Genomic DNA, 19,808 nt, shown 5'->3' with positions numbered 1-19,808 from the left:
TCGCAGCATGAAATTTATAAATAAATTGCGTATATTCACATCAGAAACCGCTCAACCTTATTTAATCTGGAGTTTTGTACAGTTAAAAAAATGTATTCGTGCGTTATGACTGACTTTGGTACTTCGATTGCCTACCTAGTTCATGATCTATTTTTAGCCATTTTGCTTGAACTTGCAGAACACGGCATCCAAAAGAGGGCTTGTTATTATTATTCATACGTTGGTCGATGTTGCAGAAAGAAGGGATGGTGGAGGTACAATATTATATATGTTGGTACACTGTCTTTAGATGCTTTTGGTTTAGAAAACAGGAGTGCTGCTTCAGACATTAAGTACTGTTGCCTTATCTCAACTTTTTCTTTTTATTTCAAGATTCTTAGGATACTTATGTATGGCTGACTATGTTATATATTTGAAAATGTGTTTGTAAGTGTGTGTCTATTGGTTTGGGTTTTATAACGAAAAGATAGATTGCGGATCTGATTGCGTTTGTTTAAAAAAAAATATATCAAATGTTATAGCCAATTAAAATCATACTCACGACGAATTTTTAATTCAAACATTAATTGTTACCTTTTTCAAATAAATAATTATAAAGAATTAGACAACGTTCATACTACCATTCATTAATTGACCACTATTACAGTTGCTACATGTAAAGGACATTTTCCATTAAACCAGGGGCCATGTCAATAAAAGTATTCTAGGATATGCCCAAAGATATGTCTTAGGACATAATGGATGGTCTTAAAACGTATCTGAGACATGTCGTAGGATTTTAAACAAAGCTATATTTGGACAGTCCTAACTATTATTGTCCTAGGAACATCCTAACACATATATTTAAATATGTAGAGAATTAAATGAAATATACTAAAATGTATTTCAGGAAGAATAAAAAGGGCAGACGGTTGCATTTTTTATTGAAAACAAATTAACGAAAAATAATATTTTAACGTTATACGAATAGATATATACGAATAGTAAATACTATTAAAATTGATAAATAAATTTCATACAACTACTAAACTAAATTGTAACAAGACTTTGTTAGAGGTTACCATCGAATTGCAATTTAAGCTTTATAATTTTGTCCTTAGGTCCACTCAATTTTATTGCATGTATTGAATCAGTCTTTGTAAAAAAAGAGGTCCAAATTATTCTGAAACCGAAATTAAAATATTTTCCACATTTCAATAATTGTTGTACAATTTGGTCAGGTAAAAAAGCATGTAACATGGTTATTCCTATAATAAATTTGTAAGCTTCAAAAAGGGAAGTACAAAATTAATCTAAATAAGCGTAATAACATGATATCGTCAAACATTTTTTTTGGAGAGCTGTGATCAATTGACATTTCAATATTTTCCTGTGTATAGAAAGGCAAATTTAGTTCTAAAGTATCTGACCAAGTCACTCCGGTTTATCTCATTGTATTTACTGTTTGTCTGTTGGTCTTTTTCTTTTGTAGCCAAGGCGTTGTCAGTTTTTTTTCGACTGATGAGTTTGAATGTCCCTTTGGTATCTTTCGGCTCTCTTTTAAAGTATTTAGTTTTAGTTTTTGGAACAAAAGGCATATATCTTTGTCTGGTTGTTCTAGAACTTACATGAAGAACAAGCTAACAAACAACAATGAACGCTCCTCGTTGTTATCTGTCAGTATTTTATTGAACAGTTTGTCTACAAATTTAAAAAAATGTAGCACAGTTAATTCTTTAAAAATATATATATATTGAAGAATATTTTGTTTAATTCTAATAACATCATAATAGTTTAATATTTGTCTAATTGACATACATTTTATTCATGGCAACGGAAATCTGTTATTTCTTTCTTAATAAACAAAACGCTCATAATTTTCTCCTGAAAATCTTATTTTTTGTAGAATTTGATCACATTCAAAAGTTTTAACATGTCTGGTATTCAAGTTTGACACCGGAGCTGGACACTAGACGTGATACTGATATTTACAAGAGACCAGATCGACTTTTAATTTAACACAAAGACAATTTTACTCTAAGAGAAATAGGTTTAACAACTCGTGAGAATTGGATATCGCTTGATATCAGCTCTAGTTATATAATTTGAATAGTTAAAATAAACTCGCCGAAGGCTCGATTATCATATTATTGAATTTAGATAACCAAAGATGATGTCCAATTGCCACTCCTTTTGAAACCAATAAGTCCCATTTATAATTAAGATCAAACGACATCCATAAAATGTTAACTGGTATACTATTATTTAGTTTGATCGATGACAGGAAAAGTTCATTCGACTGAAAATCTAGGATCGTCTTTAACTTGATCTGTTACCGTCGTCAAGGTGATACATTTGCTCTGCAAAAATCATTAAAAGATTAGGTACGTCAATGGGGCAATTAAAAGCCATACCTTGCTGAAAAACAAACAAAACCATGACCAAATAAAGAAAAACTTCCACAAAAATTGTAACAGTGAAAACTGATTAAAAAATCGGGTCGTACTTAGTTGAAGATCTTATTCCAACTCCCTTACATATATTTGCATGTTGCTAAGTTTTTAGTTTTCAGTGTTTTAGTGGAATTGTTTTTTGTCTGTTCGTCTTCTTTCTTTTTCGCATGAAATTGCAAGTTATTCTTCGAGATATGATTTTTTCTCACCCTACCCTCTCCCCCTTGGTATTTACTACTCTCTCCTTTTAGACACCATAAACATATTCAATAAGACAGTCATCAGATATTTGAAGGATAATTTGATATTGAGAACTAGAGATAATTAAATGCACCAGTCCTCACAAAGACTAAACTTTACGTGATTAATATTATAAATGAAGGCAACTGTATTATACCGCTGTTCACTATAATCATTATAATATTATAACAGTCAAGTATTCATCATTTTAACCTTTGAATTAAAGAAACGACACTAACTAAAAAGGGGACGTATTAGAAATATAGAAATTATACCTGAATATTAAAGTAAAATATACAAATACAGTGTATGATTCAACTCTTTATTAACTTTATAATGCAGTTAAGACGTTTCCTTTGGTCAAATAATTGTTCTTGTAATTTTGACTAACGTTTGGTTCTGTGAGATTCTAATAAAGATAAATCCATTAAAGCGCATCGAACGCATCAATTTTATAAAACTTTCTTTATTATTTACCATCATTTTGTAAAACAACGTTGGGGGGGGGGGGGGGGGATTGTTTGCCCACGACTTTAAGGTTACAATGTACTAAATAAAGTTACATGAGAGCAGCCATTCGTGAAGGGAACATGACATAGAGATAAAAATAGCTGGCTATCTGTGATTGGTTGTTATATCAGTTATATATTTTTCTCCTTAAAAGCATTATAAGTAAAGTTTAATGCAAGCACAAACTTGTCCTCAAAGTATACCATTATGGGCCGGAGATTTCTTTTTTTTTATCAAAATTATGAAATCGTTAGGCATGGTAAAAAATCCAAAAGTTCACCAAGAAAAGCCATGGGACCGTATAAATTTATGTGCGGTAAAATCACAAATAGATATCGCGCTCATAAAAGACAACAGCAGTTTTTTCATAAATAGCTTATTAAAAACGCCATTTAAGGACATAATTGACAAAAATAGCATTGTCCGCAATGGGGCAACCATTTAGTACTTTGTATTCTAAAGTAGTATTAGAATATGTCAAAAATGGTATTCAAAGAGAGAATTCGACTTCAAAAACATTTTACAAGTGTTGTGGTATTTGTAAATAGCTCCTTTTTCATGCTATAGTATGTTTCTTATTTGCTTTCAAAACACTGGTAGGTACGGAATTAAACTCGCCATGATGTGTCTTATCGGTTTTTATCAAAGTTTGTTTTAAATGCTTGTCCGACAGATGTTGGCCTAACTTTTGGTGGTATTCGTTAGATCTTGACATATCACGTGTTGCAGATTTCTTTGGACTTTACCCTTCCCCTTTTCTGTAAAAATTGCCCAAATGGTACTTTTCATAAATGAAATATTTTCAGCTCATTCAAAACATGAACGGAACTCTTATATGGCTAATATAGAACATCAGAAGCTGTATTTGATTCAAAGATACTAAAATGTGCGTATGTATCCGAGTTTTTAAGACTATAGTCCGTTTCAAATTAGTGTTTTCATGTTATATTGAACTCGTCCGAATTTTTAATTTGGTTTTCGGCACAGCGTCATTCAAATTAAATTCTTTGTTGATCAATATCAGGAGCACATGATAACTTCGAAAAGGCAATACTAATAAAGAGACAAAATATTACACTTGTAAGAAACAGTACCGTATTGTCTATTAAAAAAAGTGTAATTTTTTAACAGGGTTAGGGTCCAGAAATTAATTCCTGTATTTTCTAGAGCTTTCAATGAGGTCTTTAGCTTAGTGGTATGAATTCAAGTAATGTTCATGCATCTAATGCAGCATAACATATCAGATTTCAGAACTGGTTTATTACCGTAAAGGTTATAGTGTACTAAATAAATTTACATGGGCGCAGGCATTCGTGAAAGAAACATGACATAGATATAAAAATAGCTGGCTATCTGTGATTGGTTGTTATATCAGTTATATATGTTTCTCCTGGAAAGCATTAGGAATAAAGTTTAATGCAAGCACAAACTTGTCCTCAAAAGTATACCATTAAGGGCCGGAGATTTTTTTTTATTTTGATCAAAATTATGGGACATTTTCTGCGAAATCGTTAGGTATGGTAAACAAAACTCCAAAATTCACCAAGAAAAGCCATGGGACCATGTAATTTAAGTGCGGTAAAATCACAAATAGATATCGCGCTCATATAAGACAACAGCAGTTTTTTCATAAATAGTTTATTAAAAACGCCATTTAAGAACATAATTGACAAAAATAGCATTGTCCTCAATAGGGCAAACATTTAGTACTTTGTATTCTTAACATCCGCTCTGCAGTCCAACTCCCCTAGGTAAAGTTCATCTAACTTTGTTTTGGCTATTCTTGTTGTGTCTCCTAGGTTATATATTTCTTCCAGTATTTACATCAGTGAATTTTAAATGTTTGGTTTTGGGCGTTCCTAGTCAAGATAATCCAGAAAAGCATTTAGACTGCACCAAATTTATCAAGTTATTTCAATTTTTAAAGTGTTCTACTGGCATGAGATATTACTATTTGACAAATAAATAGAAATTTCGAACTCAATGACTTTACACAACCTACCCAATCTATCTGAACGTATCTTGACTTAATGCATTGAAACATGACAGATGCATTTCAAATCTTTGCATCTAGTGTTGTTCTCTGTTGAATGATATCAATAATAACATCCTTTTAAAGGATTAATAAATCCAGTAGCTTGTAATCATATTCACTGATCATTACTTGATCATTTGACTTGACCCATTTTTTTTTCTTTTTTTTTCAAAAGATGGATTTTTAAAACTACATAATCAAAAATTAGCATGACAAAATACAAATAATGAAATCTAAATCAAGTTAATTTCCTCATTTTTATTTGTTTAATAAGTTTTTAAAAAATCCTTTATTTCATGTCTTTGATTATAATAATAGAAAAACAAAAGAGTATTCGTTCTCGCAGTAACGATGCTTTGTTGCGTACACACATACTATTTTTATTCAGATAATATAGATGTCTACTATAAGCTCGTGTTATAGGACCCGATTCTCAATTAAGAACTAAGTGATATGCATTTTTGTTGAATTTATAAATAACCTGTCGTATAATTTAGAGCTTGCTATAAAGCGTGCTCACTTGGTCATCCGTTGAGGCCGTATAGTTATCTCCGGTTATCTTATATTGTTGTTAGCACTAGCTTTGGTGTCGCGGATCTGCGTAAAAGGGGGTGCCTATGCGATTTATTTAATCATTTTTATTATAAATTATTTAATTTCGATTATTTACAAAAAAGGTCGGCTAACTTGACGGCGAGCTATAATACTTTTGAACTTGGAGAAGAACAAGGTCTGCATCTATAAAAAAAAATCATTATGTGTTTTATTTAATGGTTTACACATTTGTTTTTTGTTAATATTCTTTCACGTTTCTTTCAATGACCATTTTAATAGAATATTCATCTGTAAAGTACATTGAAAAATATGTTGTCATAAGCAAGACCATAAAATATAACTCTTAAGAGATACGGCTGCAGACGTGATCTTAAGATAATGAAAATTTTAGCTGGAATCTTGAGAAACACGTGATAATTAAAATACATGATTTCTGTCATTTTTCACCATCTAGAAATTATATGGTATTTACGAAAATTTTAGTGTATGTATATTTATTACAGTCTTAATTTAGATAGAAAAGAAACTATATCAGAAACAATTGTCATGTTTATTGAAACAATTCTAAACTAGTCAAATACAACATCTTCAATTTGGCTAAATTCTGTCGGATAACAGGCAAAGTTTTCTCCAGGGAAAAATAAAGTACACATCTATTGACATTTTATTGACTATAAATTATCCTCATTTGTTATAAATGGTGTTCCGATTCTAAACTAAACATCAGCTTTTTCCCCCCTTGCCCAATAATTTCCTGATTTTTGTCCTATTGATAATATACAATTAAGGATTATTAGATTATTTATTTGATTATCCTGAACAAGTAATTTCAATTTCCAAAAAAAAAATAAAATATTATATATATAGATATATTTTCTGATACTACATACATCATTTGTACATGTGCAAGTTATAAAATACAAAAATCTTGAACCCGAACTCTGAATTCTGAAAAAAAATTCCTTTATTTAAAGAAGCATCTATATTGTCAAAACTGCTGGACTCGCATGGTGCATTTTCTAGGTATACATATGCCAAGAATATTAAAAAAAAAACAAAAAAAAAACAGACCTTTGAGATAGAGTTAATTATTGTAGGGACTTGAATAAAGTAAACTCTTTAAAGCCCTTGATTAAAAATGAATTTAAAGGAAAACATAAGAATATGTTTGAAAATAGAATAAAAAGTTATGATGAAATAGTAAACTGTTACTTTATAAAAATTTGACACTTAACTTGGATAGAGAGTTTTATTTAGCGTCCAATGCCTTTTCTATAAGAAAATGATTTACTAAGTTCAGAATAACTGACTATAATTTAGAAATAGGAAAAGGTCGCTATTATAATCATGTGTTCATTTTTTATAGAATTGCAATTTTTTCGAGTTATCATGTTTGTTTCCGTTTTTTTTTGTGTATTTGTCACATACTAATAATGTTTATATGACAATAAAGATATTATTACATGTTGCTTTAATGAATATTTTAAAATGTCAAAAGAAAAAGAATGAATTATCTGAATTTTATTTAAATAAAGTCCTAAAGATTTGTTAATCAATGTTGAATGGAGATCAGTACCTCTAAATCTTTACAATTTTGATTTTAGAAAAAAAACTGAGAAATACCTTTTCAATAGAAAAAGGCAGACATTATAAGATCCATAGAAATGGTTGACTGTGCAAGTCTGCAATATATTAGAAGATGAGATTCATTTATTCTTCATTTGCCAAAAAACACATGTAAGAAATAACTTAAATTGAGAGAATTATTTAAAAGGTCATAACAGCAAAAGTAATATTAAGCTATATGTTCAGCTAGTTTTATTATTTTATTTTATTTTTTTAATTTTCTTGTCATTATCACAGTAATTAAATTTGACAAACACATATATTTTACCTGAGACATATCCTTTAGATTCATAAACATTTACAATGTACATGAGACACTTTACCTGTAAGCTATTTAATTTTACCATTTAAATGCAATCATGATTTCCCTTTACCCTTGACCAGTTTTTGAGTAATACCTTGTGTATTAATTGAACAACAGGGGGTATAATAATGGATATATGGGACCATCATGGTGGACATAGTTTGTATGGCCACCATTAATCAGAGAATGTCACAGGTAGTACAATACATGTGACATAGTCCCCAATCCTACATCTTATCACTATACGTACGGCTTTTCACAAATATATCGTTCAGTTTTTGAACAATCAATGTCGTCCCATCTATAGCTATGGTAATATGCAATACACACACAATCCTGTTCGCCTCCACCATTGTTAGGTTCTCCCGTATACCAGTCAGTAATAGTAATTGATGTCTGGCTACTGACCCATTTAAATGAACCTTCACTAAGGCTATCTGTGCCTCCAATAAAAAACGCTATAAATAACAAATTGAAGGATTACATAAATATTTGATTACAGAAGCAAAAATAATGTTATATCAAAATAAAATAATATATATAGTAGTGATGGCAACGAGTACTCGAGTATCGCTCGGTAGTACCGAGTATCGAATACAAAAATGATACTCGACTAATCGGTTTCCTGTTAGAATACTGCTGTCTTCTTAATATGAAATTGATCTTCTTGAGAACCTCTTTTGGAAAATTAAATAGGCATCATTGATTTATCATACTTGTAAATAAGATATTTGTTTCGAATGCTTGAGCTAGATTGACATTTAAAATGCCTCCGAAAATACGTGGGCTATACCTACGCTAATACTTTAAACTAAACATATCTTAGCCATTCCGTCACATCGGTACCGTCAGAGCAAATATTTTCGTCTGCAAGACTGTAATTTACAAAGTTGCAAAACCGACTGTCCCCATTAGTAGTTGACAAGAAAATGTTTCCAGATAAAATAGATTTGTTTCATTCTCTGGTGACCCTCGGTGAATAGATAAACTTCTAATCCTTACGCCTTTGTAAACATTCAACATTTTGATTTTTCAACCCTGTATGCCACCATTCTCCAAGTGAAATTGAAAAATCGTCTAAAAGGAATAATCCACAATGCTTTTCAATATAAAAATGGTAACATACGCTATAAATTTATTACTTTGGGATATCATACGGCATATTTTGTTAATAGTGAACAAAAAGGTAAAATATGCTACACAGTGGAACAAGTGATTATTATGACGGAGTCTCTTATTGACAACATATTTGTTGAATTTGGAGGTAGACTTTTTCAACAAATTGACGGCATTCCTATGGGAACGTAATGTGCGCCTCTCCTTGCCGACCTCTTCTTATTTTCATATGATTCGGGGTTCCTTCAGACACTTGTCAAAAACGAAAGATCAAAGAAGCCAGATTATTTAATTTTACATTCATAATGATGATTTTTCTTTCCATTAACAATTCCTAATTTTCTGATTGGGTTCCATTAAGATATCATCCAAAATAAGAAATTATAGAAACAACAGACATGGCTACCTCCGGCTAATTTTTAGATTTATACCTCGAATTTGAGATAAGTTGTCATCTCAGTACCAGAATCTTTGACAAATGAGACGATTTTAATTTTGAAATTTTCAATTCCTCCCACCTTAGTAGCAATATACCAACTCCACCTGCATATGGGATATACATTTCACAACTCATTTGGTATTCAAGAGCTTGCAGCTGCTACTCAGACTTTATAAAACGTCACCAGTGTCTGAGCAGAAAGTTGATGAACAAGGATTATGTCAAAGAACGTCTCGTCCTTTTTCTGAAAAAGTTTATTGGAAGATACGTAGATTAATATTCCGTATCAGTTTCACACATAATACATGATGATCTCGAAATATAGGTTCTAGGTACTGACGTTGTTATCATCTTAATTACGGGTTATAGTGGTTTTTTTTATTTGTCTTTGTAAACTATTAACTTTTCTGCTTAGTCTATTTTTGGTAATATGCTTTTGGCGTGGCTTTCCAATATGTTGTTGTGCTGTGGTAATTTTTTGTATTCTCGTCTTTCATTTTTGCTTATGTGCTTTGTCTATATGCCTTTTTGTTTTTCTTTGTTGACATATTTGTTTGTTTTTATAGTGATTAAGATTATAACATAATTTTAACTTCTATACCCCTTTTTTGATATTTTGATCTATTATGTCATAAAATTGAGAATGCAAAAGGGGAATATGTCAAAGAGACAACAACCCGACCAAAGAGCAGATAACAGCCGAAGGCCACCAATGGGTCTTCAACACAGCGGAAAAATCCCGCACGCGGAGGTGGTCCTCAGCTGGCCCCTAAATAAAAGTGTGTACTGGTTCAGTGAAAATGGACGTCACACTAAACTCTTAAATATAAAAAGTAACTAAAATTAAAAAAACATACAAGACTAACAAAGGCCAGAGGCTCCTGACATGGGACAGGCGCACAAATGCGGCGGGGTTAAACATGTTTTGGGAGATCTCAACCCTCCCCTATACCTCTAGCCAATGTAGAATAAAGAAACACATAGCAATACGCACAGTAAAACTCAGTTTAAAAGAAGTCCGAGTCCGATGTCAGAATAGGTAACAAAAGAAACTAAGCAAAATCACAATGATACATAAATTAACAAAGGACTACTTGCAGTTACTGACATGCCAGCTTCAGACCTCAATTAAACTGATTGAAAGATTATGTCTTCATCATATGAAAATCAGGTACAATCCCTCCCGTTAGGGGTTTAGTATCATACCATCATAAAATGTATGAGAAGAACATAACCCGTATCATGCCAACAACTGGTTTTAGAATAAATGTGTTTATTTCCGATGCATAGACCCTATGAGTGAATCAATATTAATACCAAAATATGCAATCCTTAATGACCTGACAACAGTATCGTAACTATATCCCTTCCGAATAAGTCTGTTTAAAGGTTTGGTTAGCTTTTGATGTCAATGCCGACATTTTTGTGCTCTGTGAAGAATATTATCATAAAATATTAGATGTGAAATACCTGAACGTATAAGATGTCTGCATGTTGATTTATATTTACAAATGATGTCCTTGTACCGATGATAAAATTTAGTAAATGTTTTGACTAGTTTGTGATATCGAATACCCTGGTGTAATAATTTTTCAGTAATACAGATATTTCTTCCGTTGAAATAAAATACGTTGTTACATACACGAGCGAATCGAACAAGTTGAGATATATAAACACCATAAGATGGTGACAAAGGAACGTCACCATCTAAAAATGGATAGTTAACAATAGGAAATGATAAATCATCTCTTTTATCATAAATTTTGGTATTAAGCTTCCCGTTAAAGATATAGATATCAAGATCCAGGAAAGAGCAGTGTTCATTGTTAGTATTAACTTTATTTAAAGTCAGTTCGGCAGGATAAATCTCTTTAGTGTACATACTGAAGTCGTCATTATTGAGAGCCAATATCATGAATATATCATCTAAATATCTAAAAGTGTTATTAAATTTTTGAATCAGATGTTGTTTCGATGGGTCTTTGATGATTTTAGTCATAAATTGTAACTCATAACAATACAGAAACAGGTCAGCAATAAGTGGTGCACAGTTAGTTACCATGGGAATTCCGATAACCTGACGATATACGGAATCTCCATAGCGAACAAAAATGTTATATAGTAAAAATTCAAGGGCAGTTATAGTATCAAAGCAGGTCCAATTGACATAGTTCTTTTGTTTGTTGTTACTAAAAATGACCGAAAAGAGTTTGAACATATATATTCGCATTCCGACTTTTTAAATGCCCATTTAATCAGGTGTATGAATTTTTTCTTAAAAAGATAACGAGGCAAAGTGGTATATAGGGTAGAAAAATCAACACTTTGAACAGATTCAAAATCACCAATATAAGCATGCATTTTATCAAGTACTTCCAATAAATTGTTGACACTCCAAAAGTAATTAATTCCATTATTTTCAAAGGCCTTATTTGAACAATTTATTTCCAGGTTTTTGATTGTACCAAGTGTACTAGTAAGTAGAATAGATAATTTAGTAGTGGAACAATGGCTTGAAGACGAAATAAATCTATATTTGTAAGGAGTTTTGTGCAACTTCGGAAGCCAGTACATAGTTGGAACTTTCATTGTATTTGGTTCTGCTTGTAAAGATGAAGCCAAAAGTTTTTTTTTGTTACAGATGTCATTTTCCGAAAATGGAGTCAGTTGGAATGTTGGTGAATTCGTGATTTCCTTTTAAAACCCTCAATGTAAAATTAACGTAAAACAATAATGATATTGTTAGCAGCCTTATTAGCCGGGACAAAAACATATTCCTTGGCGAGTTCTTTTAGCTTATGTTTGATACGAGAAATTGGGCTATTATGGTTGTTGTTAGGAGTAAAATGTTCTTTAAAATGTTGAATACGTATATCAACTATGTTCATTATCGAATTAAAAAAAGAATCTAATGATTTCTTGTCAGCTTTTTCTCGTTTAATTCATTTAGAGCAGTAAGTACGGAGTGATTCGTGGATGATGTTACGACACTCATTCCAATTAATAATTGACGGTGGACGATATTTAGGTCCTTTACTGAGGAATGATTTCTACTCTCGGTCACGAACGATGATAAGGTCTCCTGTTATAATATGGAAACTGGGGCCATAAATATATTCGGAATTACTGCAATTTCATGACGTAGGTGTATTGTCACTGATATTAACATCTTTACACACGTCGCTTTAATCAAACACATATTTCCGGGTAGATTTTTTTGTAAACATAACAAATAAGAGGGAGTTCAGTATTATCAAAATAGCCAGGAATTTGTTCTATAACAGAATGATCATTAAAAATACCGGCAATATTTACAAAATCAAAACCTTTATTGACATATTTAATTTTAATAAAATGTTTTTTGTGATCTTCAGGGCGATCAATTTTTGAAAACAATTTAGGATAACAATATGCAATTATAATTTGGACGATTTCAAACTTAGGACTTCAATATGGAATTGTGTTGCATTCTTCCAAAATTTGAGGTAGTTTATTAACAGGTAAAGAACAGAGCTTGGTTAATAGATAATGTCTACCGTTGTTTTTTGAAATAGAAATTAGGTCCGAAATATTTGTATTGTTATTACGAAATTTTCTTTGATTGCGATTTATTCTACCCCCAGTTTGTTCTGTTCACACATTGTTGTCAAAATAATGAAATTTTATGCGACTGGCATACAAGTGAGAGGTTTAGATCGCTATACAACCAGGTTTAATCAACCATTTTCCACATAAGTGCCTGTACCAAGTCAGGAATATGACAGTTGTTTTCCATTCGCTTGATTGGTTTGAGCTTTTATTTTTGCAATTTGATAAGGGACTTTCCGATTTGAATTTTCCTTTGGGTTCGGTAGTTTTGTTATTGTACTTTTTACATCGATCTTAAAGCCCCTTATCTTATTTTTTTTAATATTTCTACTGAACAGAGTGAAAGTTATCTTTCAGACTATGTTTTACTGCTATTGCAAGTCTATATAAATAGACATAGGACTAAAATGCAGAAATTCACACAATTATTTTGACAATAGGAAATTATTATGATATAACAATAAGAATCCTAAAACGTCATTTTTTTCTGGTTCCGAGAAGTAAACGGCAATTGTTATAGCATACATTTTCTGTACAATAACTCAATAGAACAAGGAGAAAAAAGTACTTACTACCTCCGAACTCATTTGCTTTGTTTCTCAAAAATGATATCTCAACACTAGTGTCAGGTTCAGCCAGCTTACCATTTCTATTGTTACAGTCCGTCTAAAAAGTAAACCATCAGTCAAATAGGTTGCATAATATATAATTGTATACGTTTTGTAGAAAACGAATCTCCGTTTGACTCTTTTAATACTCTTTCTCGTGCATGGTCATTTACAATTACATTGAGAATGGAAATGGGGAATGTGTCAAAGAGACAACAACCTGACCAAAGCAGAAAATAGCAGAAGGCCACTAATGGGTCTTCAGCACAGCAAGAAAATCCCGCACCATCGGAGGCGGGCTCCAGCTGGCCCCTTAACAAAAATGTGTACTAGTTCAGTGAAAATAGACGTCACACTAAACTCTAAAACATATAAATGAACTAAAATTAAAAAACATACAAGATTAACAAAGGCCAGAGACTCCTGACTTGGGACAGGCACAAAAATGCGGCGGGGTTAAACATGTTTTGTGGAATCTCAACCCTCCACCTATACCTTTAACCAATGTAGAATAAAAAAAAAACACACAACAATACGTACAGTAAAACTCAGTTTAAAAGAAGTCCGAGTCCGATGTCAGAATAGGTAACAAAATAGACTAAGCAAAATGAAAATGATACATAAATTAACAAAGGACTACTAGCAGTTACTGGTATGCCAGCTCCATGCATGATGTAAGATGACATCTACAAAAACATTAATGATTGATCGGTATTTGTTAAATGTTAGGTTATAGTCCAGCTGATTCGTGCATATTTTTAGAAGAATAGTGGGTTTGATGACAAAAGCATGAAACTTTGCACAAATGTAAATATATATGGTAGTCAATTTAAACTATAGACTTACTCTGAAAAATCCAATATGGCGGCCATTTTCAAGATGTCTGCCAATCAGTCCAAATTTCACAACCATGTATAAATTAAAGCAAATAATATTCAAACCAAATCTTTAAAAAACATATAAAATGTAATCCAACGTTTCTAGTAAGTCATGACGTTACATTTCACTTTTCATTTTTGTTTGAAATGGCAGAAAATATAAAAATGGCCGCCAAAAAGTAAAATGTCTGTGTTGTCAACCAGTGAAATTCTTGTTTATTCAACGTTCAAGGAATGGAAAACCTTACTTCAGTTCAAACGTTCACAATTCGGTCAAGCTTCAGATAATTTACATGGACCAATGGTTTTCACATGTTTTAAATTTTGTGATTCTAAGGCTTAGAAGAGAGACATTTATAAATCCACCATTATATGATATATGCCTAATTACTGGATATGACTTTTTACGGCCAGAAAATCGCCTTTTAATTGTAGCCACCAAAAGACACAAATCAATAACAAAATTTAACAAGATTTATTATACACAAGTTTACAAGAAGTATTACACAAAAAGAAATGTCAACTTGACTGTCAAAATATATGTCTGATCTTTTGTCTTTTCTTTATCCGGAAATCGTCTCGGGAATCCACGCAGACTATTATGTCCAATAGGTCACAATCTAGTATGATGTAGTTTATAAATAAAATTGTCAATCCAACTGCTGAGAATATTAATGTCTATCGATGTCTTTGTCTATGTCTATGTCTATGTCTAAGTCTATGTCTATATCTGAAAGTTTAACTTTAGTGTCTGTATATATATAGTTGTCACGGAAATCTCAAGAACACTGTAGAAAGGAAACTACTAGAAAACTTTATAACGGAAACTTCTAGAACACTTTGATGTTTAAATTACGCATCTTTTGTTATGATCATTCTGGAAACGTTATGTAAGAAAAATAGAAAGTTCTAATCATTCCATCAGTCTCTATGATTGTTCCAGTGATATCTAACTGCACAGTTACAATATCATTTTGTAAACAAGTACAAATTATGTAAACATATTATTAGGTCACATAAAAAACAAATTAGGCCAACTAAATAAATATGATAGTTACAATATCATAACAGACTCATCAATCTATTTAAACAAGAGTACATAGGTAGGTGTCACTTGTAGAACAAGAACTGCGTACCCTTCCTAAGCACCTGAGATCATCCCCGGTTTTCAGTTGGCTTGGTTTTGCTCAATTTTTTAGATTTTTGTGTAGTGATTTGTGTTAGCATTTTTTTTGGTGTTTTTTTATCCATGTCCTTATCTGGTTTTGTTTTACTATTGATTTTTGAATGCATAAGTATCTTCTCTATCGTTTTATCATATAACAGCATATATTTTGAAAGCAGTTTTCAAATGTTTCTAAAGGACCGCCCATTTAGTGTTGGCCTCACTCACCACCACATTTTGAACAGAACCGTACATAACTCATTGTCCTCAGCATTTTCATCTTACGTGACTCATGTTTTATATTTGTCATCCACATTTTATTACATCATTACAAAATGCTGATACCTCTGTCATAAATGTCCAATAGGGCATATGCCATCTGCATTCACTCGAAGTAGCACTCTGGGGAAAAAGGCCGAAACATTATCCCGTCTTAAGATTTCATATGCTTTGAGAATGTTGTGTTTTTGCTTTTATACGTTTCTGGTTTAGAACATCATGTGGATTACCTGATCACGTTATATTATTTCAAAGGTGGGTTTAATCTTGTTTATTACTATGGCCATTTCTAGACAAAACACCATTAAATGCTGTAGTTGTGCGATATTGGTAGCCATCTGATTGCCCCATCTTTTAAAAGTGTGCAATTGTACTTTTGGGCTTGATCTACATTTACAATTTTCAAATTACGTTTGCAACACTTAAACTGAATAGTTAAATGGCATAATATCGCGCAGGGGTACCGGAAGCCGTAAGTTTGATGGAAAAATGCAAAGAAACAATGAATAAGCAGTATAATGGAATCTTTGTACACCTAGAAGGAACGTTCTCTTAATGATCTCACATTAAAATGCCCAGTTCAATCTTTAATGTTACAGACCAGTTGTGGTAAAGGGGGCTTTAAATTTCCCTATCATTACTCCATTGTTTGAGTGTTACAAAGTTCTCACCAGGGTCTCGTTTCTCAGTAAAAATTCATGATCTTTGCATAAGAATGAGATGTATATCTACCGTAACCTCATAGAAATGTCTTGTTCATGATGCATGAGAGCCTCTAAAAAGACTCTGCTATTCATTAAGGACTAGGTTTCCTTAATCGAACACTTTTTCAACCACTATTTTCTAACCAATCACACAAGGTTCTGAACGATGCCATTTCTACATGAAGACCATAAACAAAACTATTCTTTATTCTGCTCGAAATATGTTTGGCCAGTTCCACTGTTCCGATTTTGCAAAAGCCGATTGATACTTGTCTAAGAAAAAATTAACACATTGCTGGATTATATTCATAGAATGTCGAATCGTTGTGACAGGTTTGATCCCTTCCTGTAACATTGGTCAATGCAGACTGATATATAAATGTGGATGACCATTTGTCTTGGCTCTACATGCGTGGAATGCTGTCCAGACATATTTAATGTTTTCAATATCATCTGCTTCAAGCCATTTGTTATCATTTTGTAAACTCGTTAATACCATGCAAGGATAGTGTTGCACAATTGGGTAATTATACCAGGTTGACATACATGTATTTCTGGTACGACAATTGATAGAGTGCATGTCCATATTATGGTTATTATTAGATGTAAGTCTGAAACGCATGCATATACTTCAAAGCAAAAGCAAAGGTTATGACGAATTTGCCAAATTAAACAAAGAAAATGCTGAAATTTTTAAATTGTCGTACTACGGAACGATTCATAAGCTAGTTGAACTCTTGTTGTTGTCAATATTGTCTACGGCTGCTATTTTAAAACCAATAGGTTTCGCGGGAGGAACCACATATTTAATGTTGAATTTTTCATAATTGGAATCTTCTAGTACTGTAAATAAACAGACAATTGGATCATTCATAAACGACAAACGTAAACTGTACATTTTTTTCATTTAGTACCTCATCTTTTCCTGGTCCTAGCATTCGGTAGAAGGCCTATATACATAATGAGATGGTTTTAATTCAGTTGCATGTAATGTTAAAGAATAATAGAGAAGTAAAACAGAAGTAACTTTGAAATGGATAATGTCAGATTTGCAACAATGGAATAACTCGACTGAATCTGAATATTTGGCCATTCGATTATCAACTAATGTTTTTAGTGACTGTTAAAAAGACTTTTGCCTACATTATGTGTTCTTGAACTACATGCATGTTCAGCGTTTTCAAGTATCGTTGTCATACAAACATATTGTTGTGCCTGCTTGTTTAATTGCAAAACCGAAGTAATCACTACACAGGAGAAGCAAGCACATGCCTTGTTAATGGCCTGGCAAGCCTGATATTACTGCACTTTTTAGATCAGTAACTAATTACTATGTCCTCTGCCGCTTGATAACAGAGAAAACGCGAGTAGTATACATTCTAGTTAAGTTGAGCTTGCATATTTGAATAACACCAGTGTCTATACTTGATCACTCTTTCTAGACTTCTGCTCTGCAAAAATTGGAACCGTAGTTACGATTTTCTTGATATTTTCCTCACAAATCTTTTTATGTTTGGCTTTAGTAAATGAATGTGTCATACACTTGGTGTTATAAAGAACTTAGCTTTAAGAGAACTTTGTCGATTTTAATATCCTTTGGCGGCCATCTTGGAAAAAGCCGCCATATTTAAATTTCAAGTTAGGTCCATAGCTTATATTGTTCGAAGCATCCAGTAACGATTAATATAACATGACTTTGAACTTATATAAGAGGTATTTGTTGATTTTGATATTATATGGCGGCAATCTTGGAAAAAGCCGCCATATTGAATTCTCATGGTGGGTTCATAGCTAATATTCTTTACAACAACCACCACTACTGCCATGCCAAATTTGACCATAAATTTGACCTTGTATAAGTGGTATATGTTGATTTTGATATTTTATGGTGGCCATCTTGGAAAAGGCCGCCATTTTGATATTTCAAGGTGGGTCCATAGGTCATAGTATTTGAAACACCAAGAACTACTTTTTGGTGCTTTTATCATCAAACCCACAATTTTTTCATCGATCTGACGGACTATAATAGACATTTCACATTTTTTGTGATTTTACTTTTTCATGCATAGTCAGCACAAGAAAACATAAAAAAAAAAGGTGGCTGGGTCGAGAATAAAAAAATGAAAAAATCTGAATATGCAAGAAACGGATACAAATTTATCATTTAGACCTTCAGAGAGTTTTTAAAAGGTTCTTTAAAGGGACACTAGCTATGAGATATATAAAAAATCTAATATATGATTTGTTTTTGTTCCATCATAAATGAAAGTGAAACAGTGAAATAATTATTCGCTTTTAGCCGCCAGTATGGTTCAATTTTGTCAAAATAAGCTAAGAAACATTGATGATGAATTATTCACTTGCAAGTGAATAATTCGACCTCATTGAATCCGTATTCATGTGAACTTCAATTTAACCCCTAAGCTAGAGATGGATAGCACGTGAATTGTATGTGTAAAGCTATTTAAAGGAAAAGAATGTCAACATTGAAAGTGAAACAAAGGTAAATCAGTTGATTGACTGATCCGATCCACAAAAAATCATTCTTATACAGGTAAAAACGATGATAAACATATATTTTTAACCTATAATATGAAATTAAACAGACCTAGAAAAATCCATTAGCACGAGTTCGCTTAATCTATTTATATCTGTTTTTGTGTTTACATCGCTTACATGGTCATCGGATGACTTTACTCGATAGTTAATTAGATGGCGTCTAGACTAAAATACACACGAAACGAAGCTACGTGTTATCATGTCCACGTCCTGTTAACTGTTTATTTTAGACTTTTAATAGTTTGGATAAATGTTTTACATTGTTATAAATCAAATATGAAAATTCTTTAGAATAAATTACTTTACAAAAATTTATGATCAGTAACATGAAGATAAAAGAAGAGATGGTATTAAAGTTTCGATTGTTTCCCCTTGGGTCAGACGTTTCAATGACATACATTTGTCAAATTACTTATAACCGTATAGTATTTTTATATTTATCGAAGTCAATCGTTGATTTTACTTACTTACTGCCCCACCCCTATCCTCCACCCCTCCGAAACAACCCAAAACAAAACAAAACAAAACAATATGCTGAGTAACATATTGTTGCTTTTAACTGCTTGTTACTGACCATGTTTAACTTTGGGGATAGAAAGCGCACTGTAGAACTAGCAGAAAAAGTAAATGCAAACTATTGTTCGAATAGATATTACCCGTGCATTTTGCCAAGAAGCTGTGCCGCTGCTGAAGTAGTAACACGTTGTTTCATAGAATATCCATCCCGATCCAGTACAAGAATCTAAAAATAGGAAAAAAAGTGTCAGATT

The 19,808-nt window shown here is 32.1% G+C and overlaps 1 protein-coding gene across 1 annotated transcript in view; it reads right to left on the bottom strand.

Annotated features, from left to right (window-relative positions):
- Positions 1 to 1,819: 1,819 nt before the first annotated feature.
- Positions 1,820 to 19,808, bottom strand: part of LOC127727072 (neurocan core protein-like) — a 39,413-nt gene continuing 21,424 nt past the window's right edge. The window contains exons 4-7 of the mRNA XM_052234488.1: positions 19,695 to 19,780; positions 13,418 to 13,511; positions 7,953 to 8,160; positions 1,820 to 2,339 (exon numbers count right to left, since the gene is read on the bottom strand). Coding sequence (XP_052090448.1) covers positions 2,321 to 2,339; positions 7,953 to 8,160; positions 13,418 to 13,511; positions 19,695 to 19,780 — 407 coding nt within the window. The 3' untranslated portion in view covers positions 1,820 to 2,320. The remainder of the gene's footprint in view (positions 2,340 to 7,952; positions 8,161 to 13,417; positions 13,512 to 19,694; positions 19,781 to 19,808) is intronic.

Source organism: Mytilus californianus, unplaced genomic scaffold (assembly GCF_021869535.1).
Source record: "Mytilus californianus isolate M0D057914Y unplaced genomic scaffold, xbMytCali1.0.p SCAF_19, whole genome shotgun sequence".
Classification (NCBI taxonomy): Eukaryota; Metazoa; Mollusca; class Bivalvia; order Mytilida; family Mytilidae; genus Mytilus; species Mytilus californianus.
Note: the sequence above shows the minus strand (reverse complement) of the source record. Positions and strands in the feature narration are given on the sequence as shown.